The sequence below is a fragment of the Chelonoidis abingdonii genome, chromosome 2 (assembly GCF_003597395.2).
Source record: "Chelonoidis abingdonii isolate Lonesome George chromosome 2, CheloAbing_2.0, whole genome shotgun sequence".
Classification (NCBI taxonomy): Eukaryota; Metazoa; Chordata; order Testudines; family Testudinidae; genus Chelonoidis; species Chelonoidis abingdonii.
Window position 1 is genome coordinate 13,291,028 of NC_133770.1, and position 24,941 is coordinate 13,315,968.

The following is a 24,941-nucleotide window of genomic DNA, read 5'->3' on the forward strand; positions in this document are numbered from 1 at the left end:
ACCCTGTTATAAACTGTGACTTATATTAAAAATTCCATTATTTTAAGTAGGAATTGATGATGTAAACCAGTTTCTGCCTTTTTAATATTAGTGTAATAATCACAATCAAATAAAAGGCCAGAGTGTCCATTTTTCTTCAACATACCTATTTCCAGTTTGAATCCTGTCATGTTTAAAGTGACGTTTTTCTAGTAAGATCACACAGTACTGTCGACAGGATTAATTTAGAAATCGTATAACTCTAGTGGTGTAGCATCAAAACTGAAAAGCTGTGTTTACCTTTAAAGGAACATTTTGACAGTAATTTTTTAGTAATTTTTTTCATTGTTCCATTTGAATTATGAATCGTTCATTTTAAAATATCCTGTCTTAAATGGAACTCTGGGTAATCTAGTGCTTTTTATTTTTGCAAATATCTAAGTATATTTTCAGTTTCTTTCATTGCCTGAGTTACATTATTCAGAGTATTTAGGAAGATTGGCTGTTGGGCTAGTTTGTTGGAGAATGTCCAATTGTAATTAGATCACATCTCAGATAATACAGAGGAATGGACTAGATTTACCTAACTATCCTTTCGAAACCAAAAAAGTCTGTGAATTATTTGGTAGCTTGTACTATACAACCATCTGTGTATTACCTACGTTGTTCTGCTTTTGGAAACAAATGATTTATTTGCATAGACTCTCCTTTAAAAGCAGCAAGCTAACCACCTTTCCTCCTTTAAAAGAAGAAGATAGTTTGGATGTCCCATTATAGAAAGTAGCTTTAAGAATGTACAGTAAAACAATTGCCTATGTGCTTATTTGCTTGTTTTCTTTCTGTTCATTTTTTAACATTCGCCATTGCTGTGTCTCTTCTGTTAGTTGTTATGGGGTATACAAACTCCACACTGAGCAACAAGGGGCTAAAGGGTTAAAGAACTGTTTTGGGCTCAGCCAGCCCCGCCCCACCACACCTATAGAAAATGCTCCAACTGGAGGAGCTGTAAAAGGGCAGGGGAACAGTTCTTTTGGTAGCAGACTAGGGAAGAAAGCAGATCTGCTCCATCAAAGGAAAGCTGAGGAAAAGGCAGAATCTGTCCCCACAACAGCTGCCCAAACGTCAGGAGAGGACCTGCTACAGAGACAGCCTAAGAGAAACATTCCCCCCCCCTCTCATATAGACTCCTAGTTGTGTTAGTTCCCCTTTATTTTGTTTGGATGACTCCCGCAGAGGAAAGCCCTAGGACTGATCTAGCCCAGGAAGGTCGACTATGCCATAGAAAGACAGTTGCTGCCCGAAGGAGAAAGCACTACCACGCTACACGCAGAAGGTGTCTTGTGATGAGCAGACATCCTTCATGCTGCTTTAGCTCAGATGGCTACTTTGAGACAGTCATAAAGAGAGTAATAGGAAGTGGCCCAGGGAGGGCAGCCTTAATCATCCCTGGTTGTCAGATCACTTGTAGCCCTCAAAGGTCCCTGAGTCAGAGTTCTGTGGAGTGGAAGGGCCCGGGCTCCCATTCCAACAATCGTCCTGCAGAGCAGAGGCCTAAGTCCTGATCACTAGGCGACGCTACCCTATCAACCAATACCTGAGCGAGGAGCATTGCATAACTTACATGTATATTTCCTTTTTCCTTTGTTTTAATATTAAGCATTTTGTCTCTTTTCAAGATATCTTTCTACCTTGCTACAAAAAGCATGGCAATAGAGATATTATTCTCTCTGAAGGATAAAAGTTATTGATACTGTAGACGTAGTTATTGGGTTTTTCAAAATTCACATTTAGTACTTCATTCTTCTTTGCTTTGCTTCTGATGCCATCTGTGCTAATTTTTTCCCCTATTTTGTTTTAATACCAGTTGAAAAGAGTAATGAACATAGGGAGTGGCTTTCAACAAACTCGTATGTCATTGAGAGTTATAATTAACTTAGTGCATGTACATGTAAAACACAGGCGGTGTGTACTTTTTCTTAATTATTCTTCCAGTTACCTCCTCCACAGTGAGGATTTGGAATACGAAATATTAACTTTATTCTTTTTGAACAATCTTTCTCTTTCCTTTCCCTAATACATGGTATTTTTTCATATAGCCAAACAAACTTAATTCCAGGATAATTCACTGCAGGTTTTAGGCAGGTAGGTCTTCCACACCTCTCACTGATCTAATTTAATTATATATGTTTATATTTATGCTCTCATTTTAAAATAACTTGGCATATTCATGCCAAAGAAAACTATACAAAACTTTAAAATGTTGTTGCATGACCACATAAATTGCCTTCACTCCTCAGCATATAAATTGATCACCAGCATAATCCTAATTGACTATCATATGGCACACCATCCAGAAATCCATAATAATAATAATACCTGGCTTTGAGATTGAACAATGAAAAGCACTGTTAGAGCTCTTTTCAAAGGAGGTCAGTGTCAGTATCCCCATTTTACAGACAGGGCAATTGAGGCCAACAGAGGCCAAGTGACTTGCCCAAGGTCACCCAGCAGCCCAGTGTGAGAGTCAGGAATAGAATCCTTGTCTTCCAAGTTCCAGTCTTGTGCTCTGTCAACTGCTGATTTCCTGAAATTGGAAAAACACTTCTCTAAAGTCCACATGCTGAGAGCTGCTTCTAACCTTATTATTTAAAGCACTGAGCATATATTTCTAATGACCTGTTTTCTTTGCTAATCTGATCTATTTGCTTTAAAAGAAGCCAAAGCAAGTTCTCCTCCTCCTCCTTTTTAAAATAAGAGCCAGCACCATAATAAACAAATTATAAGTCTTGGGGAAATGTTGACACTGAGTCAGTCCCAAAGTGTTTTATCTGTTCCACAAATGTAACCTAAGCACTTTACACAAAAACAAATGTAGCAGACAGCTGGAATACTGTGCCATATGAATTTGCTCAAGTATAACTCCGGCAGCGAGAGTACTTCCTTTGAAGCAAAAGTCTGCCATTGGGGTCTCAAGTAAACTGTCCTCTCTAGTGAAACCAGATACCTTCAGTGTAGAAGACTAATACAGGCACTATAGATATATGTACTTATCTGTAGTATTACCATCCCTGTTTACATGTAAGACAGCCAAAAGAAATAGCTTTCACTCATAAAATCCCATAAAAAACAAATAAGGCTATAAGGAATAAAAACCCTATGAATAGCATATAAATTAGTGAATGTATCTGTTTTGAGAACGGTTACGTTACAAATCGCTAAATTACTGTGACACAGAGGATGATTACAATTATCCCTAATGCGCATCTGAGGGAAATTGACCTTTAAGGGACAAACTATTCAGCTTCTAACAACTTGGGGTTTGAAGTGTTGTCAAAGAGAAACTGCTGAGCTTCAGTTCATCTGCAAATTTGACACCATCGGCTCAGGATTAAACAAAGACTATGAATGGCTTGCCAACTACAAAAACAGTTTCTCCTCCCTTGGTTTTCACACCTCAACTGCTAGAACAGGGCCTCATCCTCCCTGATTGAACTAACCTCATTATCTCAAGCTTGCTTGCATATATATACCTGCCCCTGGAAATTTCCACTACATGCATCTGATGAAGTGGGTATTCACCCACGAAAGCTCATGCTCCAAAATGTCTGTTAGTCTATAAGGTGCCACAGGATTCTTTGCTGCTGTCAACTCTTGTGATTTTTGCATAATATTTGGTAAAGTAGAACCTCAGAGTTATGAACACCTCAGGAATGGAGGTTGTCCGTAACTCTGAAATGTTCCCAACTCTGAACAAAATGTCATGCTTGTTCTTTCAAAAGTTTGCAACTGAACACTGACTTAATACAGCTTTGAAACTTTACTGTGTAGAAGAAAAATGCTGCTTTCCCTTTATTTTTTAATAGTTTGCGTTTAACACAGTATTGTACTGTGTTTGCTTTTTTTGTCTCTGCTGCTGCCTGATTGTGTACTTCCAGTTTCAAGTGAGGTGTATGGTTGACTGATCAGTTCATGATTCTGGTGTTTATAGCTCTGAAGGTCTACTGTATTTTTCTTAAAGTCTGATTTCTGGGGTCAAGAGATTACATGAGATCTCTGCTTTCATTGAAAAAAAGAAGCAATTTTCTAGCTTTTATGACTGCAGAGAAAAGCTTACAAATGTGACGTGAGTGTACCTTGAAAGCCTAGAAACCAGGAGATAAAAAAATTTGGGTTCATTTTATTTAAAAACCTCAGGATTTTTAGGCTAACCGTGATTTTTGAGACCTAACTTGATTTTTTTAAGAGTTTGGGACTGTTAATACTTAGTTTTGTACCCTGTCGTTTATTTAGAATGAGCAAATCATGTGGTTTTCTTGGTAGAGAACACTATGCTTGAGGTGACGTCTGGGCTTTCAATACTATCTCCTATTTACTGTTGCTTATAACGCTTTGAAAATATTTACCCTTTTGGCTGAAAATACCCTGGGGTTTTTTTTCAGTCAAAAGATGATTTTTTTGGTAAGGTTTGAACGAAATCGGTTCACCCATTTTTCAGGTGAGATGTAGAAAATGTTCTTGTTGTAAAATGAAGACTCTTGTTAAGTGTAAATCAGGACAGAACTCAAATCTGAAACTTTGGGTAAGTACTTGTCTCTTGAGGGTTGTTCTCCAGGTCAGTGTTTGGGTGCATTTGATGGTAGAGCTGGGCTTACTGTATGCACTGTGGATCAGATTAGGGTTATTGTGAGACAGCTATATTTTTCACTTGGTTTCTGAATGTATTTAATGGTAGCAGTGTTAGTTTTTATATTGAATAGGATAGTGGTAAACAAACATCATTATCTGCAATAGAAAATTAACATTAGTTTCCATGTAGAGCTCAGTATGTAAGAATAGGTCACACATCTCCTGGGAAGTTAAAAGGAAATACTGTCAGAGGCTACTAATAGTTAAAATATATGGCTGCTATGGAAACTTAAGGCCTAAATTTTCAAAAGTGACTAGTGATTTTGGGAGCCTCAGAGGTCTGATTTTTCAGAGGAATGATGCTCAGCACTTTCTAAACACTCAAAATTACTAGTCTCCCTTGAAAATTTAGGTCTTAAATATTCACTGGCACTCCAGTCCATCTGCTGTCAAGCAAAGTCTGTATTATTACTAATATGAAAGAAATTTCCTGTATGTAATACTTCTGTATTCAAGTGCTAGCAATTACCTAGGGGAACACTGGGAGAAACAAGACACTAGAAGATCTGATAAATCATGAGAGGGTCAAGTATTCCACATTGTTCTTCTGGCCATGCACCTTATTTTTAAAGTTTGTTTATTACAGAGGCAATTCTATCTCTGTCACTTGCAGTCATGTTTTCTATCTCAGCTCACTGTGAGTACCTGAATTAGTGTTGTGCAGAGATTTCCTCTCTGTCTCCCTCTTCCCCCCTTCTTCCCCCATATTTCAGGTGCAGGGCTTGTCTTCACTGCAACAGTTAGCTCAAGTTATTCCACTTGAGTGAGAGAGAGACTGGATTGGCAGCTGATGAGTTGTGCCAATTCAAATTCTAGCCTGTAGCTGCACCCCCACTGCATTGCTAGCTTGAGGATCAGCGGCATTCAAGCTTCAAGCCATGCATCCTGACATGTGCAAACCACCACTGAGCTCAAGCTAGAAATTTTTGTGTGCGCAAAGGAGTCAGGTTAGGGGCAACACTCAATTTGTATCTTGAGCTAACACTGCAGTGAAGGACAATCCTGGTCCATGACTAGGGCTCCAAGGTGCTACCATAACATACATAATAGATAATAATTATCAGAACCATGACTGAATGCACAGTTAATGATGTCTAAGACTCAAGGACTAAAGTGCTGTAGCACAGATAATGAAATTTTTGCCACATTAATATCTCCTTTATATTTAATCATGGGCAGTGGGTGAACCCTACCTTTGGGGAGGCTAACCCACCTTCCCTGCACGCCGGAGCCCCAAGGCACCTCCCCTCCCACATACAGTGGCCTGAGGAGCATCAAGACACACACAGGCAGGTGTGCACACGCACACTGGCCTGACCCAGGCCAGCCGAAGCACTGCCCCTGACAGCCGGTAGGCCCAGGCTCCAGGCTGCCAGCTGGAGCCAAGCCCCCACTGGCTTCAAGGTAGAGGGGGAGGGAGGGCAAAGCCACCTGGCAGAACATTGGCAGGGCCATGGCTTAGGTCAGGGCAGGCTTAGTCCTGCATTCAGTAAACTCATAGAGTAAGCTCAATGACTGTGTAACTTTTTCTGTTTTTAAACAGCAAGAGAAGCTAATAAACAAACACTTATATAGCGCCTTACGTTTGTGTCATGCTTTTTAGAGATTGTCACTGCCCTGAAGAGTTTACATCAAAAGGCTCTAATCTTGCAAATAGTTATGCATATCTATAACTTTGTATGCACAGATGCATTAACTTCAAATGGGGACTATTCACATAGTAATTGTTTTCAGGATCATGATCTACCTGAAATAACCATGGAGCGCACAGACAGGAAAGATTTAACAAAAAAAGTGTTTAAACAAATAAGTGTCCCTTTATGTAACAAGCTAATCATGTAAATTTTCAGATTTTTAAATAAAGGCTGAGATTGGGGTGTGTGAGAACAGACAGCAAAGGAGTGCAAGTAAACAACAGAAAACTAAGTTGAAGTGGGCTTTTGGGAGGGATTTGGAGGAAAATGAAGAACTAAGTAGGTACAGGTGTAGCTAAGATCAGCATTTGAGCTCCAAATCAAGATTTATGAATTCAAAGACGAGAAAGCAAAATGAACGAAACATAAGGTCGACAGTGTTGTTCATGACACTGAGTATAAGAGGGTAGCATGTAAGGGACTGTAAACTACCTTTAGTCCCCATACAGATTTGATACTTGTTTGATATTTAAATGTATGGAAAGTGAGGTTTGTATTAAGACAAAGAAGAGTTCTCATGATTGGTAAGTTAATAGAAAAGCAAGATTACGTGTTTTACATTTGCTGACACTGTGTTTTCCTAGGAATCTGCTTTAGGGGAAAAATACATTTCAGAAATTTCCATTTTAATAAACATTAGCCCAAATGTCCAAAAGTGTACATGTAGAAATCCTTCAAGTGTTAGTGTGTCTGGATGCAAATTCATGACATTCATGAAGGCATGAGTAAGGCCCTACCAAATTCACAGCCATGAAAAAGGCATCACGGACCATGAAATCTGGTCTCCCTGCGTGAAATCTGGTATTTTGTGTGCTTTTACCCTATACTATACAGATTTCACAGGGGAAACCAGCGTTTTCACAAACGGGGGTTCTGACCCAAAAGGGAGTTGCAGGGAGGTCCCCAGATTATTTTAGGGTGGTCATGATATTGCCACCTTTACTTCTGCGCTGACTTCAGAGCTGGGCAGCTGGAGAGCGGCAGCGGCTGGCTGGGCACCCAGCTCTGAAGGTAGCATCCTGCCAGCATCAGCGCAAAGGTAAGGGTGGTAATGCCATACTATGCCATTCTTACATCTACGCTGCTGCTGGTGGTGGCTCTACCTTCGGAGCTGGGCTCCCGGCCTGCAGCCACCATTTTCCAGCTGTTCAGCTCTGAAGGCAATACTGCTGCCAGCAGCAGCATAGAAGTAAGTACTGCAAACCTCCCTACAATAATCTTGCTCCTCCCCACCCCCACCCCTCTCCCACACACTCCTTTTTGGATCAGGACTTGTACAATTACAGGACCATGAAATTTCAGATTTAAAGAGCTGAAAGCATGAAATTTACGATGTTTAAAATCTTATGACTGTGAAATTGACCAAAATGGGCCTTGAATTTGGTAGGGCCCTAGGCCCAAGGCATTGTATATGTGAAAATTGGGCACAATCAGAAATGTTCACACAGTTTTGAGAATATGGTCCTTCATTTATAGTTGTGGTTCTTAATATGCGAAAAGCCTTTAGAACGTTGATAATGTATAAATCAAAGTAAATAAATAAAATGGATTTTATACAAAGAAATGTTTAATTGTATGAACTTTTAGAGTACTGCCTTAAGCAACATAAGTTCAGTTTCTTTTAATGTAAAATTTACCATGTTAGCTAAACATAACCTGAATTTAAGAGAATATGCATGTACAAATCTGTTCGCTTTCAGATACTGTGAGTGTTTCCACTTTGTGGCAATAAACCAAAAGTAACATGTTGAGTTCCGCTGCTGGTTTTTTAAAAGGGAGAAAATGTTTACCAAATGAAATATTGGGGAAAAAAATATTACTCTTTAACCTGTACTAGAATTTTCAAATGATAGGGAGGAGAAAATGTTATGAAAACATAATTTATATGATGACTTTTCAACATTTAAAGAATTATTTTATTTTCACACAGCTATTAATTTATTTAAAAAACCATTCAATTCTACGATGGGTGTAGTGTGATGTTTTATCTCTATCCACTATTGTGTGTTTGTGCCCTATGTGTTGAAGTGTTATGTTGCTCCTTTTTAGTGTGGATTAATATTATTGTATCTTTCTGAAGGATTTTCGTTTTCCAAATAGATCTGTTGCTTTGATCAGATTTAAAACTTTGACGTATGAGGAGAAAAACTGTCTGAGATACGTTAGATAGTATTTTTGAGGGGGGAAAACGAATGAAGTGAAATGGACTGTTTTATTAATGCATCCTTATGAAATTGTCAGGAAAATAGACCACCAGCTAAGCCACAAAAAACTATTTCCCACACTTGACCATGGTGATAAATAAAATGTCTAGTTTATTTCATTGTTATTTGTTTAAAAAAAATCACTTTTAGTAGTCAATTAGAATTTTGCAAGGCTGATCTAATCTGTTTAGAAAAGACACTGTAAAAATTGAAATCTAAGATGATTGCTATTCTGGATCTGGGTGGTGGTTGTGTATACATTGCCTTCAGTAGTCCTGCACCTGTGAAAGGGCAGAGGAAATAGAGAGAAATAGCTTAACGACTCTTTTCATTCCATCTGTCACAGCAAAATGTTTAGGAGCCAATGAAATCCTTAAGTCAGCAGCTTCTGATTGAAGTGTTTCTCTGTGCCTTTAATTTAAATCTGTATTATAATTGAAAAGAAGGTAGATATAAAATGGTTGCTTGCTCAGAGTTTGTTTAAAAGATTATTTTTATTAAATTATAGCAGGATCAAAAAGTGAGGGTAATTAGTCCTTTGCTTATTGGGACCCCTTCTGCTCCATGTAATGGGAAGGGCAGGGTGGTCCTGCCTCCCTGAGGTTGTGATCCCATATAATGTAGGGTTTACTTTTCTCAAATGATATTAAGGTAATATACTCTGGGTCTCATGTCTCACAACAGCATCCAAAACATGCGAGTATTTAGTAGTAATCTTGTTATATTTTTATTCTTACGTGCTATATAAATATCCTCTGATTCCATTAACATTAGTAGTTATATTAGAGCCTTGTTTTTACCTAAAAATGCACATATTATTTTAGATTTACATTAGATTACCATGTTATATGTTCAGTGTCACTAACAATTGTGCAGTGAAATAGATAAGATTGTGTGAGAGTCGTGTGAGGTATTTTTCCAGGAGAGGTAATGTAGATTGTATCGATCCAGATCTCAAGTACACCTCTACCCTGATATAACATGACCCAATATAACACTAATTCGGATATAGCGTGGTAAAGCAGCACTCCGGGGGGGCGGGGTTGCGCGCTCTGGCAGATCAAAGCAAGTTCAATATAATGCAGTTTCACTTATAACGCAGTAAGATTTTTTGGCTCCTGAGGACAGCGTTATGTCAGGGTAGAGGTGAAGTAATAAAATTAAATATTTCTAAATACTTATTTTCATCAGGATTAGTCCTGAGGAAATTCTGAAAATGGTTGCTTTTCTAACATGTATCTGATAACCTGGCACTGAAGATTGTAGTGGATATTTGGATAACAGTTGTCCTACTCCCTGAAAAGGAGTAATAGTAGAAGGTAGTTGCTAAAATTGGGCTGAAAGCATTTGGGCTTACTCGCAGTCCTTCGTGTACCTCATGAGTGATAGCTCATAGTCTGTATGTTTTATTATATCTTTCAAAAATGTTTCTCTGCCTTCCTTATGCTGCAACTTCAGTTACCCTGGTTCAGCACACAGGGCCATGTAAATCTGTTCAACATTAGGAATGGCAGCCTTACTTTCTGACAGTTCATTTAATTCTCTGTGGTACAAGAATTGTTTGTTATGCTTTTTCATGTTCTATAACATAGCTGTCAAGGCATAAGCAGCAGAATTAAAAAAAAAAAAGACTATGTGGAATGAGTTTATGTCTCAAACAGTAAAGTATTTTGCCCAAAATATGCCAAGGGATCAGTTGACTTCTCCTGATGACATTCTGTTTTCGAGCAGAGTCTCATTTCAGAGTCAGATTTTGCCAGCAAATTACTGGCTATAGGTCACAGTATCTGTTTTAGGTATTTCTAGAGCATCTATCAAAGCAAGATCTCAGTATGGTATCACAAGAGCTTGGATTGTGTGGAGAGCCAAACCTGATATGTATATGCAGACCTCTGTGTGTAAGTCTGACAGTGAAGGATATGATGTAAAGTGTGAACATCAGGAATTTTCAAATAATATATAACCTTTTTATATCTGGAAAACTTAAAGCGTGATTTCTTTTCCCCCCCATTTTATAGTGTCCCAATGTAATATCAGCTTGAAGAAGCAAAGGAGTCGAAGTATCTTTAGCACCTTATTCTGCTGTTTTCGTGACTACAATGTGGAACCACCATCTACCAATAGCACTAGTACTCTTCCTCCATTGGTGGAGGAGAATGGAGGACTTCAGAAGGTCAGTGACTTGTACCATATTTTTTTTTTTTTTTGGTCTTTAGATCCTTGTAAATAAATTTGCAGTCTCAAATTACATGGTATGTTTCCCATGTGAAAGGCTCAACTGTATTGTAACTCAAATAGTGTGAACATCCTGAAAAAGTACTAAATAGCACCTGTCGAGACACCAATTTAAAATATTTTCATTTTTCTTTAAAAAGGTAATCATAATTTAAGACAAGGTTTTAGTACTGCAGCTCTGAAGAAAATAACTGTATATGCAAACAATGTGGACATATCTGCACTACAGTTGTTATGGGGCTGCAGCTGTGTTCCTGTAGCAGTGTAATGTAGACACTTCCTCTGTCGATGGATTAACTTTATCACTGGAAAAACCTCTTCCATCTCTCCAAGGCAGCAGCGAGGTCAACAGAAGAATTATTTTCAGTCTAGCTGCCTCTACACCAGGGGCTAGGTCGACCTCACTGCAACACTCAGAATGTGAAAATTTTCACAGCCCTAAGCTACGTAACCAAATCAGCTAATTTTTAAGCGTGGACCAGGCCTGTATAAAATCTCAAGGAACCCAAAAATCTGGACTTGTGTTGTCATAGGAAAAGGACTCTCACTTTTCCTTCCCCCAGTCCACCTCCTTTACCCCCATTGTTGATCTCCAACTAAAGAGGGTTAAATATTATTCCTTTTGGAGCCAATTAGCACTACTTTGAGCTGCAGTTGAAATAGCTTTTTGAGTGATATGAGGCATTCCTAGCATGGGATAGGGCAAGGGAGCGATTCACAGTCTGATTCTTTCAATCCCACCTCACCTCATAGGTATTGTGCTGCCATGAGACCACTCCAGAGATGTCAATTTAGAGTGATTATTTTCCCAGGTTGCAGGCTGTGTTGTGCTAGCTTATTTTGAGGTTTAAAATAGTAATTGAACAGTGGGTAATTTAAATTGAATAAGCCCTTAAAATTTCTAATCTTTAAATGAAAAAGGAGTGGCTATGAAATCCAGAGGGTTACATATCCATAAAACTATAGCATATAATGATAACTTTGTACATATTTTAAACTAACATGGAGGCAAATTGCCTTGCATGACCAAAGACTTGGTTTGTCATGGGGATCAGAGGCATCCTATCTTTTTCCCAAAGCCATACTATATTTTCAGAACTGTCCATGGCAGAATTGTATTATCCTGTTATCCAGAGCAACTTCCCATCTGTTCCTTTAGGCATGGGAGCCTCAGAAGAATAGGGGTGAGCCTTTGCTGTTGGTGTGGGCAAGAGTAGTAGAAATAAAGGAATTCCTTCCCCTTTCCACTTCTCACACAGCTTCAGTTCAGAATCTTGACACAGTTCATGTCAGTTTCATGTCACTTTTCTGCTTTTGTAAATGCCTCTTGTACTCTGAAATGCTGGAGCGGTGGCACAGGAGCTATCCAGGGGAAGGAAGAAAGGATGAGCAGATCAGGATAGCAGGGAAACTAAGTGGAGGGTTGGAGTGTTGAATTGGAATAGTGCACACTAGTCTGAGACTGAATTTGGTCCATTACCCATAGGGCCAGTAGGTTAGGTGCACTTCAGTGTGTATGCTGTACCCGGAGAAGAGGCGGAATTGCATCTCTGTCCAGTAGACCTCTTTGCCTAGCTGCAGCTGCATTATTGACTAACTGTGGAGTGAGCAAAATCTAGTCTTCCATGAGAAAGGGAGAGTCTCAAACTTCCAGTCTACTGCAGGGAGTGTGTGCAAAAACGTAGTAATATGGGAGGAACAGGGAATTAACAAAGCTCTGTCCCTTACAAAATAACAGGATGTGGGAAGGATGCAGGGAGAGAAGATTGGCAAAATAAAGGGTGAAAAAAAGAAAAAATTCCAGAGGAAGAAAAAGATCCAGAGAAAAGAGATAAAAAGTAAAACATCTGAGTGTTAGCAGTGGTATTGTATTGGGAGACCAAACTAATAAAATGATCAAGTTCTTTGGATTGATGGCCAAAAACTTCAAAATGTAAACTACTCCTAAATATTTTGTAATTCTCTCACTTTTTAATGTACGTGGTATCCTCAGATCTCTAGAAAATATCTTATAATTCAGTTTTTATGGGATAGAATAATTACTCTTAGTCTAATTGTCCAAAATAGAAATGTTCATAAGGCATAATATTATACAGATAACTCTGACAAATATACATTATGTCTTGAGGGACCCACTAAATATGCTGTGTAAATATTAGATATTGTCCTCATGTTAGTTTGTATTAATATAATATTAATATTAAACAGTTGACTCCAATTTGTAAAATTCAGAAATGAAAGTTCATCCAAATTCAGATAGTCAGAAACAGATGTCACAAGGTTCACATTTTAAAATTGGACAACAGTTTTCAGTGAATTCAGTAGAAGTATTCAGTGACTAATTAACAATCAAAAGAATGCTTAGGAAGGATTAAATTTTTCATAACTATGAATAGACTAAAAAGTGAGGCAAACATATTTTAATTTGTAAAAAGGCCAGTTTCAACAAAGCTTTAGAATACTTGGTAGTAAAAAATGTCAAATCCTTAACCCACTTAACTAAGCCTGTAAAATTATTGAAAGGAGATGGAGGTCTTGAACCTTGATGAAAATAAGTGAAAGCTATATGAATGTGTCGTTGATAGGAGCTTAGTTGCAGTGCCAATGTATATGCTGCCTTTATTTTAAATTTGAAATAACACTGTTAAAGAATGTAAAGTTGATAACTGCATAAATGATTTGGAATGATAAATAATTGAACACTCAGTGTCACATTGTATGAGATAATGCAGTTTTTCAGAAAATGCTTTGAATTTGCAGCTCTCAAGTCATATTTTATCAGGCAAGAGCTTTTCTGACCTGACTATTTCCCTGAAAAACAGAGGAAGGGCATTAAGCAATCATGAAGTTAGTCCCTTTCAGAAGCTGTAGTATAAAATGGTCTGTGTATTTCACCTTCTGTCTTTTAGGGTTGTTGCTATATGGATGCTAATGATAAAGATAAGAAAAACAAATTAATAGAAGGAAGTAGACATGCGGAAAGCGCATTGTGATTTTATAGAAATTTAGTGTAAGCAGTTCTAAAACTGTTAAAGAACGTACTTGAAACTGACCTACTAGGTTTAGTTTTAATTGATTTAAGAATTAGTTTTTAATCTGTTTCAGCATTAACAGCTTGTTGTTAAGCAAAATGGAGAGCAACAACTAAATTTTTGTAAAAAATGTCTCCAAAACTAAGTGAAATAAGACAGATCTGCTAACATTCTTGTGTTAAATAATTCTGTTGCTGTTTAATATTTTTGGTTTGCTCTGAAAAATATTTTTTTAGACCATACAGCAAATGTGGTGGTTGCATTTTACCAAGCATTGCAATCTGGCATTGTTCAGCTGTGATTGGCTACCTGAGTGACCCTTTACTGGTTCATAGGGTTGGACAAAGTGCAGAGCTGAGAATATTGAATAACCACAATTTTATAGCAGTGATTACTATTCCATTTTAATAATAATAATAAAAAAAAAACCTTTAAAAATCAGATACTCTCTAAAAAGTATGAAGCTATTTTTAAAAATACTGCTTAGAACAGTCTCTTTGCAATGTGTGCATTATACATTGAGTTCTGATCAGTCCATTCTGAAAATAGTTAATTTCAGTACAGCTGAAACTACTGAAATTACTGAAATTATAATCCAAGCTTTTTTCTGTTGTTTCTTCATATAGCTACAGTGCCTCTTAATGCAGAACAAACCTTTGTGCTATGGCCCACAGATCTGTTACAATGGGTACATCATCCTGCTTGCACCTTGGGTGCTGAACCAGACCTGTCAGTATGGCAGCAAGAGAATGCCATTCCTCTTGAAATTCCCTCCATTTTTTCTTTTTCCCCAGTGGCAAACAGACTCAACCACTCCTCCCAGCTGTAGAGGCAAAAGGAAGGGTATTTTGAATGTCCCCCCCTTATCAACTGTGTCATTGGGGAGTTCAACTGACTCTGGCTAAAGTGCAATTTCAGTCACAGTGCAATATCCCATTTGCTTTGACCTCTTCTCCCAAGCAAGGTAGGAGAGGCCAGCTGTGCTGGGCAAGATGAAGTCCAGACAAGCCTAGGCGCCCTCCCCTGGCAGGAAAGGAGATGTGCAGATTTGGAGAAGACCAGGCTGTGGAACAAGCAGCCCCTCACCCCAATCTTCATGAACGGAGGTGAAGCCAGAAGGGCAGCATACCCCAGATGGAGACTTACTCCTTGGGGAATTCTGCGCCAAAAAAATGAAAAATTCTGCATACAATATTTAAAAATTCTGCAAATTTTATTTGTCAAAATAACACTATATATAATTACACCAGTTTCAATTATTTTGGTAATTTATTTCAAAATACCTGTCAGCAAGTATGTCTGTAACAATACAGACACAACAACAAAAAATTCCCCCAAGAGTAGAGTTAAAGAAGCCCCTATGACAACCCAATTCCTGTTTCTCTGTCCCCTTTCTTTCAGAACCCAGTCGGGGGGCCAGACATTCATATCCCCCTCACCCTCAGAGTCCAGCCATGGTGCTCCCCCAGCCCAGACACTCACACTCCTTCCCCCCCCCCCCCCCCCCCCCCAGAGCCCAGCCATGGGCCCCCCAAACCAAGATGCTGCCACCTCGTTCCTTCAGGGAGTGCTGGGAACCTTCCAGTTCCCTCTCACTTGCTTTGTCTTCTGTTTGCAAACTGGGATCTGCTGGGTCCTGCAGATCCTAGAGACAACCAACATCTCTGCAGCCTGTTCGGGGTGGGGAAGGGGAATTGTGTGCACACACAACATTTAATTTTTGCAAAATTCTTCATTGCGCAGTGGCACAGAATTCCCCAGGAGTAAAGATTGCCCCTGAGTCCCTGTAGCCTGCACCAGCAGCCATGCCCCGGATTGCAGAACTCAGCCGCCACCTCCACTTCCACTACCCGAGGAGTCATGGATGGAGAGCACTTGTCACAACACAGATGCTGCTAATGCCGGAGAGAGCTCCCTTCCCCTGCTATAACAGCCTTCCTTCCCCAGAACTTCTCATATCACAGGCTGAGACCTCCAGGGGAAACAGATCAATTTGGTCCATGTAGATCCCATGCAATAGAGAGGGGACAGCTTCTGGTGAGCCCATCCTTGAACCCCAAGCCAGTACCTTCCTTGAGAGACCCAGAAGGGGTCCATACGAGGGAGGGGAGAAAAACAAACCCAACCTTTTATAGGACTGAGAGATCACTAGCCATGTGAATTATTTTCAGAGCAATCCCTGAGCACAGTTTCACTCCCCTTTTTTGAAGCAGGTTTAAGGGGAAAAATTCCCAAAGGGGAAATAAATGAATAACCAATGCTGTTACCCCTGCTCTCCTTCACAGAGTGTAGTAGCGCGGACAGTCCTTAATGTTTGATTCTCCTGGACACTTTCATGAAGTGTATCATAAGAATTAATCATCTGTATTGGGTTCGCCTACTCACCCTTACAGAGTGCAGCATGGCAGATCAGTGCAGAAAAGATCAGGCCATCGCTTCATAGATACCAAAGCCAGAAGGGACTATTGTGATTATCTAGTCTGACTTCCAGTAGAACATAGACCATAGAACTTTCCCAAAATAATTCCTTAGATCATTTAAAAATTCAGTGAAGGTGAATCCACCACAACCCTTTGTAAAGTGTTCCAATGGTTAATTATGCTCACTGTTAAAAATTTACGGCTTATTTCCATTCTGAATTTGGCTTCAAGTTCCATCCATTGGATCATGGCATACCTTTCTCTGCTAGACTGAAGAGTGTATTATTAAATATGTGCTCTGCAGGGAGGTACTTAGACTATAATCAAGTCACCCCTTAGTCTTCTCTTTGTTGAGCTAAATAGATTGAACTCCTTGATTCTGTTAGTATAAGTCATGTCTTCTAATCCATGGCTCTTCTCTGAACTCTCTGCAAATTATTAACATCCTTGTGGAATTGTGGACACTACAACGGAACACTGTACGCCTGGAGCAGTGACACCAGTGCCAAATATACAGATAAAATAACTTCTCTACTCCAGCTTGAGATTTCCTGTTTATACATCCAAGGATCACATTAGTCCTTCTAACTACAGCATTGTACTAGGAACTAATGTTCAGCTGACTTATCCACCTTGATCCCCAAATCTTTTTTTAGAATCACTGCTTTCTATGATATTTCCCCATCCTGTAACTATAGCTTGCATTCTTTGTTTCTACATTTACACTTAAACATATTAAAATGCATATGGTTTGCTTGCCCCCAGTTTACCAAGCAATCCAGATTGCCCTGAATCAGCAACTTCTCTTCATTATACTCCCCCAATTTTGTGTCATCTATAAACTTTATCAGTGATGATTTGATCAGGTCATAGGTAGAAAGGTTAGATATGTGCTGATTCCTGAAGGCATGCAGACAGGTTCACCCTCAAAGGGAATTCTTCTTCCTTAGTGAAGGAAGGCCAGCCTTCCAAATCAGAGCTAAAAAATCGTGTAGTAAAACATATATTTAAAAAAATAAATGCTGACAGAAAAGTACTTGGTGTTGTGAAACTACACTTAAGAGGTCTGCAGTTGCCCTACCCAAGCTGTGGCTGTATATCTGTTCTCCTACACCCTATGAAGGTGTAATAGAAGGATAGGGATTTCCTGCAACACCTGAAAAATTGAGAAAGTGTTGCTTTTTTGATCCCAGCTGCCTTTGCAGGTTGCCGTGCCTGGCCTCGCCTTCAGCTCCTCCCTCCAGAAGCTGGCTATAGTATAGAGTGTTGAGGAATAACCCGAAACACACACACAGTGATACATGGGCTTCCTGGTGTATCTTGAATTCAGGACAAATGCAAACACATGATTCTAGGAGTCAGTCATAGCCCTGGGCTGAGGATGAATACTGTCAGATACAAGGTCTCATGCCAAAGGAAGATTAACAGACCATGAAGATGGTCATAATGAAAAACAAGTGGTGTCATAAACAAAAATTCAATTCTTATTGGAGGTTTTTAGAAATTGTGATCTAATACACAGGCGTGCTTAAGTGATACACAGTTCACATTATACACAGTTGGTATACCCCTCTGCACCTCACCAATCTCATTAATTGACAGAGTTCTTGCTCCAGTTGTACATTCTCTGCTTCAATAGATGACGAATGCAGCAAATCAAACTTTTTTTTTTCCAGGGCTTTTCCTTATTCAGAAAGAGGTGGAACACAATGATTCATTGAGGTCTCAGAGCACTGCTTATTCAATGGATAACAGACCTATTCTTGTGACAGTCAACATGTCTGATAGAGTTTTAAGAATAACTATGAAGAACACGATCAGCCCCATGCCGAAGAGAAATTCTCCTGTGCTGGGCGGAGCATGTTTCTTATCTCTATATGCACTGTTCACCAAGGAGATGGAACCCCAAGATTTACATGGCAGAAGTCAGTTTAGCAAAGTTGTGGTTGCACCCAGAAATATCTTAATCAGCGTGAGTCAATTTGTTGGGCTGGTGATTGATCTCTTTGCATCTGGAACCAATAAATAAAGTAACCTGCAGTCTGGACCCAGTGAGGTCTTCATGCAAAACTGGGTAGGGTTCATGCTATAGGTCTTTCCACGCTTTACAAAAAATAGCAGATAGAGTGTGGTTATGATTCTGTTTCGTACTTCTGGCTAAAGAAGCTACGGCTCTCGGAATTGATTAACCTAGCATTGGCTTTTGGGATGTCTGTCTCAGAGGGGATCTGCTATTGTGAGACCAATCCTCTGTCTTGGCCCAGACAGATTTAAAATGAATACTTGGATGAAGTAATTGCTGCTCTCAAGGATCCCAAAACAGAAGTCAAGAAATAGAACTTATTCTACTGGCTGATGCAAAGTTCATAGTTTTAACTACCAGGTTAAACATAGCCTTCAGTTCCCCTAGTATGACTTTATTGTGACACATAAGAGTGCCCAAGCAAAAAGGTCAAGTGTGTGTAGTGCAATGTTCTTAACATGTTAAAGGCAAGAAGTTTTGTACACAACTTCCAACGTTAAATGCATCTTTGGGGCATCAACCTTATTCTAACCCTGCACAGTCAGAGGACAACCTTGGAACCACATTCTGCTCCTTACAGCATTACCCAGAGTGAACCTCAGAAATAAGTGGTGGTATACTTCCTACCAACTAGGGTAGGGCTCCCAAAGGCTTATTTGAGTTATTTGAAATTGAGAGCTTTCTCTGAGATCTAGTATTGTACTTTTAATTAAGACCAGGTAGTCCTCAGAACTGTCATGGCATTCAAGAAATATTCCTCCTTTGGTTAGGCATTGTAGTCCAATCCTTAGGAGCACTGACAGTTTCAGGGCAAAGTAGTCATGTCTCCTGTAATTGAGATCTGCTAGAAGACCTACTTCACCAAATTCTGCATATTGGTCATTATGCCATTTCCTTCTTTTAGCAGAAGTATTCTCCATGCCTTAATGCCCAAAGGATGATAGAAGAAATATTTATATATAATCCATTTCATTTTGGCTGTCCATATTTAAACGACGATCCTGCTTCCCACTGGATACACATTGTACCAATCTGTGGACCTTAGGGCAAAGAAGAATAGGAATTTTTTTTATTTACGCTACCTGAAAGTTTCCTTTCTTCAAGCAATCAGGTCCACATGCATCAGGATCATCCTGAAGACGGGTGTCAATTTCCATCTCTATTCTAGATGAGCCAAGAGTGTAGGTTTGTGAGATGAAATTTACCCTGCTCTGCAGTAGGAGAAATTCTTGTTCCTTAAACTATATTTAACACAATCTGTAATTTGGGAAAGTTGTTTTGAATGAACCTGGTTCTGAAAGTCACCTCAGCTGGAGGGAAATTCAGGAGACAGGGTATTCCATTGCTGCCAGTGACTGACAAGTCTGGTCTGCCCAGAAGCTTCAGTCAGACTGGTGTACTCATTGTAACTAATCTGTGGACTTTATTATTTGAAGAAAGGAAATCTTGAAGTGAACATGAATATATTTTCCTACTTCCTCTTATTAATTAAAGCATGGGATTTATCAGTTTATGGTCTAAAACAATCGCTAATACTGTGTTATACTAACCAATCATTTTAGCTGCTAAAATGCAAGGACCTGTTTGATTATTTTTTGTTGAGTTCTTGAATACTTGGAGCTTTTTTGTTAAAATGTTTGAGTGCCAAATTGAATGTCTCAGATCTTTCTGTTCGACCCTTTCAAAAGCCCTTACAATGATATTTTTTTTCTTTTCCCCCAGGGTGACCAGATGCAAGTCATTCCCATACCAAGTGTATGTATTTTTATCCCTTTTATTTTAATAATTTTCATAGTTTTTGCTTTAGTTCATTTTATATTATGTTGGAGTTGGCTGGATCTGCTCTGTGTTGCATGTTATAAGACTTTTTTGTTTTCTAATCTGTAAGGTTGTATAAAGTTGTGAGGTAAATTACCTTAAATGTGCCTATAATGTATACAGATAAAACTAATGAATAGGAAGAAAAGGACAGTCCAGCTCTGTAAAGCTGTCATCTGAATTTATCCATCATGTACCTTAACTCTGATTTTTGTCACTGTGAAAATGTATAAAGAGGTACTCAAAAGCCATCACACTGAAGTTATTTAACAGTCATATTGGGGACAAAAGGCAACTCACTGGTACTAAATGGGCAGGGATGAGAGTCAACAAATCCTGTGTCTTGGCAGGGGGTTAAACTACATGATCCTTGTGGTCCCTTCTAACCTTATGATTCTATGAACTTTACTTATTGTTTCCACATGCCCCAATTATTTAAGCTTGTCTGTTGGAGATTAGATCCTGTAAAATGAGGCTTTAGTTTTCTTGGTGCAAGCTACTCAAAGAGTATTTATAGTTGTTTAAGGTGGTGGTTTTGTTATGAATCATAGTTTTTTGGGCTTAGTAGGTCTGTTTATGTCACCTGGTTCAAATTTGGAATACAAGTTGTCAGGTTGGAGTTATTCAAAACCAAATAAAAACATTTGACGCTCTTTGACCTAGGGATTTTAAAAGTTGTTTAGACTTAATCTGTTTTGCCAAAGAATTGATAATTCTCAGACTACTTTAATATGGACTTGGGGTTTTTTAATGTATTTTAAATTGCAGATATACTTTTCAACACTGTATGTGCCAGTACTCCTTCACCATTTACAGTACCTTATTGAGAATTGCCAGAGCAAAGTTCTTAAAGCAATGTCAGTGCAAGCCTGTGAGGGCACTGATATATTTCCTCTCCTGCAGGTGTCCTAAATCTCTGAAGATAGGACTATTTCCCTGACGATTCCCCTATTTTTCTTTTATAGTCCAGCTCCTTAAGGCCCAACATTGAAACCAATGTCTTTTAGGACCCCGTTAATGCTGCAGCTTAATAGTGTTGAGATTAGTATTTCAGCCACACCGATCTCTTCTCTTAATCACCATCTGTCTTTAGAGATGAAAATTGTTGGAAATTTATACTTATTCCAGGACTGTTGCTTCCTATTTGGTAGTCCTGGACCAGTGCCAAAAAGTATTACTGTGAAGGACCAGTGATAGTTTTAAAACTTCAGAGGGGTAGCCGTGTTAGTCTGGATCTGTAAAAGCAGCAGAGAATCCTGTGGCACCTTATAGACTAACAGACATTTTGGAGCGTGAGATTTCGTGGGTGAATACCCACTTGCGTCTGACGAATGGGTATTCACCCACGAAAGCTCACGCTCCAAAACGTCTGTTAGTCTATAAAGGTGCCATAGGATTCTCTGCTGCTTTTAAAACTTGATATCTCTCAGATGCATCAGGGCTAGAAGCAAAAGATGTATATCACTAGAAACCTGAAAATAATCAACTTTTTAGTGGCGTGCAAACATTCACTACTAGATTACTATCTTGCTTTCCCATCCCTTCCAACTTCAGTTCTCATCATTTTAGGCAGCACTGACAACCATATAAGCTAGAAACCAGTGCTGTAGCTGTCTTACCATATCAAACATGGCATCCAGCTGTAAATGGATATAAAGCATTAAACAGTTTAGATGAGACTTTACTATTAGTAAAATAACACAACACACTGCAAATGACAGAGGAATGCAATAAAGCTTGGCTGTTAACTGGCGGCTATGAAATGCATTCAGTACACTCATTCCAAATATTAAACATCTTAACAGAAACAGCAAACCCTTTTTATAAGAAATTAGACATCCAAGACTTGTTAAACTGTGTACTATCAGTATTCTACCACTGCTTGTATTTACCTGTTAAGAAGATTATTCTTTGTAAAGTCTATACAATATTTCTCAGAAATTTCGAAGCTAATATTCTCCAAATTTTAAAAGAAATAGCAGAATTAAATGGTGAATTGATGCTCAGTGTGATGGTGCTCAGTAAATGAGGCAACTGTTCAACATATTCTCAATTTGTTTAGGTCTGTGGCATGCTGCTTGCACTGCACAGCACCTAACCACTACTCTGAAGGAAGAACTTTTTCTTTATTAATAGGACTTTCTGTGAGATTCCCTCTTATAGTCTGAGTTCTCAAACATTAGCTACAGCTAATCAGGAAAGAGATCTTGGAGTCATCGTGGATAGTTCTCTGAAGACCGTCCACGTAGTGTGCGAGCGGCAGTCAAAAAAGCTAAGATGTTAGGAATCATTTAAAAAGGATAGAGATAAGACGGCAGAATATCTGATTGCTCTTATTTAAATCCGAATCGGTATGCCCACATCTTGGAATACTGTGTACAGATGTGGTCTCTCATCTCAAAAAAATATATACTGGCATTAGAAAAGGTTCAGAGAAGCGGCACTAAATGATTAGGGTTTATGGAACGGGTCCCATTAATGAGGAGAGATTAAAGAGGCCTAGGGACCTTTTCCAGCTTGGAGAAGAGGTTAGAACTAAGGAGGGATATGAATAGAGATATATAAAAATCATGAGTGGTGTGAAAGAAAAAGTGAATAAAGGAAAGTTATCTTATTTGTATCTATAAATATAAGAACTAGGGGTCATCAAATGAAATTAATAGGCAGCATGTTTAAAACAAATAAAAAGGAAGTTGTTCACACAGCGCACAATCAGTCTGTGGAACTCCTTACCTGAGGAGGTTGTGATGGCTAGGACTATAACAGGGTTTAAAACAGAACTAGGTAAATTCATGGAGGTTAAGTCCATTAATGGCCATTGGCCAGGATGGGTAAGGAATGGTGTCCCTAACCTCTGTTTGTCAGAGGGTGGAGATGGATGGCAGGAGAGGGATCACTTGACCATTACCTGTTAGGAAATTCCTTTTGGGGCACCTGGTATTGATCACTGTCGGCAGACAGGTTACTGGGCTGGATGGACCTTTGATCTGACCCAGTATGGCCATTCTTCTGTTTTTAACATTACTGAACTTATCTTCATAATATCCCAGTGAGGTGGGAAAATATCGGTATATGGTCATGTAAATAAAGACTGAATCATAATACCTATATATAAAGGGTCAGAGTTAAGGTTTTTTATGCCCCCCTTTCTATTCTTAATACACCATCCATCCTGAGCACTGAGATCCTGAAGTTCAATCTATAAAGTATGTAAGCATCTGCTTTAAGACCCACTGAAGTCAGTGAGTCTTAAACACATGCTTAAATGCTTGCTGAATTGGGGCCTGAATGGGGAAGATATCCTTTGGGTGAAATAGCATATGATTATGTACCTAAAGGTTGTACCCTAATATATACCATGAGGATACAGAACTAAAGTTACTTAAGCAAACTTAATGTTGTTTTTTTAACTTTATATGCTTTACTTTGCATATTTAATTATTTAATGTATTAGATTTTTAAGTTTTTTAATTTCTTAGGTTTCTGAAAAGAGCCTCACTAGGTTGCACAAGTCCCTATATGTTAAAATTGAAAATCCATTCAGTTTTATTGAGCACGTACGCACAAATCTAGTGATATCTCTAGAGAGATCATCTGGTCTGTGAGAATTTCCAGTCGCTTTTCGCATGTGTGTGCAACACCAGTGAAACATCGACAGATCGTTAGCTTTATTGTGTCAGAAAACAATTTACCTTCATGAAGTATGTTTTATTTCAGCACACAGAACATGGCAAATTTGCAGATTTTCTCCTAGCGGCAGAAAGGCATGTCTGTTAGCCAGATATCACATCCCTGTCAGATTTCAAGTTTTCATCAGCACCTGCAGAAGAGTCTACTGCTGCTTTTAAAAAAAAAAAATTAAAATAAAAAAAGTGTTACTGAGAAAGCATTTCTGCTTTCTGTGTAGTGTAGAATGTTACATTTGAATTTGCAGGGCAGGTATGTGTTAAGCAGCAATAAAGTAATTCATTTTTTTCTAATATTGTAACCAGATTTTAGTAATTTTTGATGGTGCTGTGAATAAACAAAAAAGAGCTTGCCCCCCCCCCCACTCCCCCCCCCTCCCGCCTCCCCGAAGATCAGTTTGAGAGAGAGAAAGTTTCCAGGTGAAATGGCGTCCTGAGGAGTCCTTGTACCTCAGTAAATTAAAGGTGTTGTTTTTACTGTAGTTCAGAATATCCTTGCTTTCTTGGATTTCTCTCAACTTGGTTCTTCTGGTGTCTTTCTTTCTAAATAATAAAGCAGAATCATAGTGGTTTCAGCAGTTGGCTGTAGTCTCCTTTGAGTGAAAGAACAGGTGAATATACAGCACTGGTATGTAGTATCAGAGAGGTAGCCGTGTTAGTCTGGATCTGTAAAAGCCGCAAAGAGTCCTGTGGCACCTTATAGACTAACAGACGTATTGGAGCATCAGCTTTCGTGGGCGAATACCCACTTTGTCGGATGCACGCCACAGGACTCTTTGCTGCTTTCACTGGTATGTAGTTGTTTAAGACTTCAAAGTGCTGTATCCATTTCTTCCATTCACTCAGAATCCCAGTATTATTTAGAAAGTGAGTGGCACAGAAAATCATATTCCCAATCTCCATGTAAGTGAAATCTTATGCACAGAGCATCTGATTTTCACTTCTGTCTTTACTCATTTTTTTTCTTTACTTTTGGCTAATTTCATGTTTTGTAACTTCTAGGAGAGGGGGACATATTGGTTTGTTTAGGTTTGTTTGAACTGACTGCATACATTTCAGCAGAAATTTATTTCATTGGCAGTGAGCTAAATACAAGTTTGAAGTCACTTTTAAAATCTCATTTATTTGTATCCTGTGCGCACACATGGTGTTTAATTGCACTAA

At 38.9% G+C, this 24,941-nt stretch overlaps 1 protein-coding gene across 2 annotated transcripts in view; it reads left to right on the forward strand.

Annotated features, from left to right (window-relative positions):
- CTDSPL (CTD small phosphatase like) overlaps positions 1-24,941 on the forward strand; it is a 141,888-nt gene that overhangs the window by 75,328 nt on the left and 41,619 nt on the right. The window contains exons 2-3 of one of the 2 annotated variants that reach the window (XM_032794641.2): positions 10,582-10,736; positions 19,996-20,028. In XM_032794641.2, the coding sequence (XP_032650532.1) occupies positions 10,582-10,736; positions 19,996-20,028 (188 nt within the window). The remainder of the gene's footprint in view (positions 1-10,581; positions 10,737-19,995; positions 20,029-24,941) is intronic. The other variant, XM_075062174.1, reaches the window with a different exon arrangement.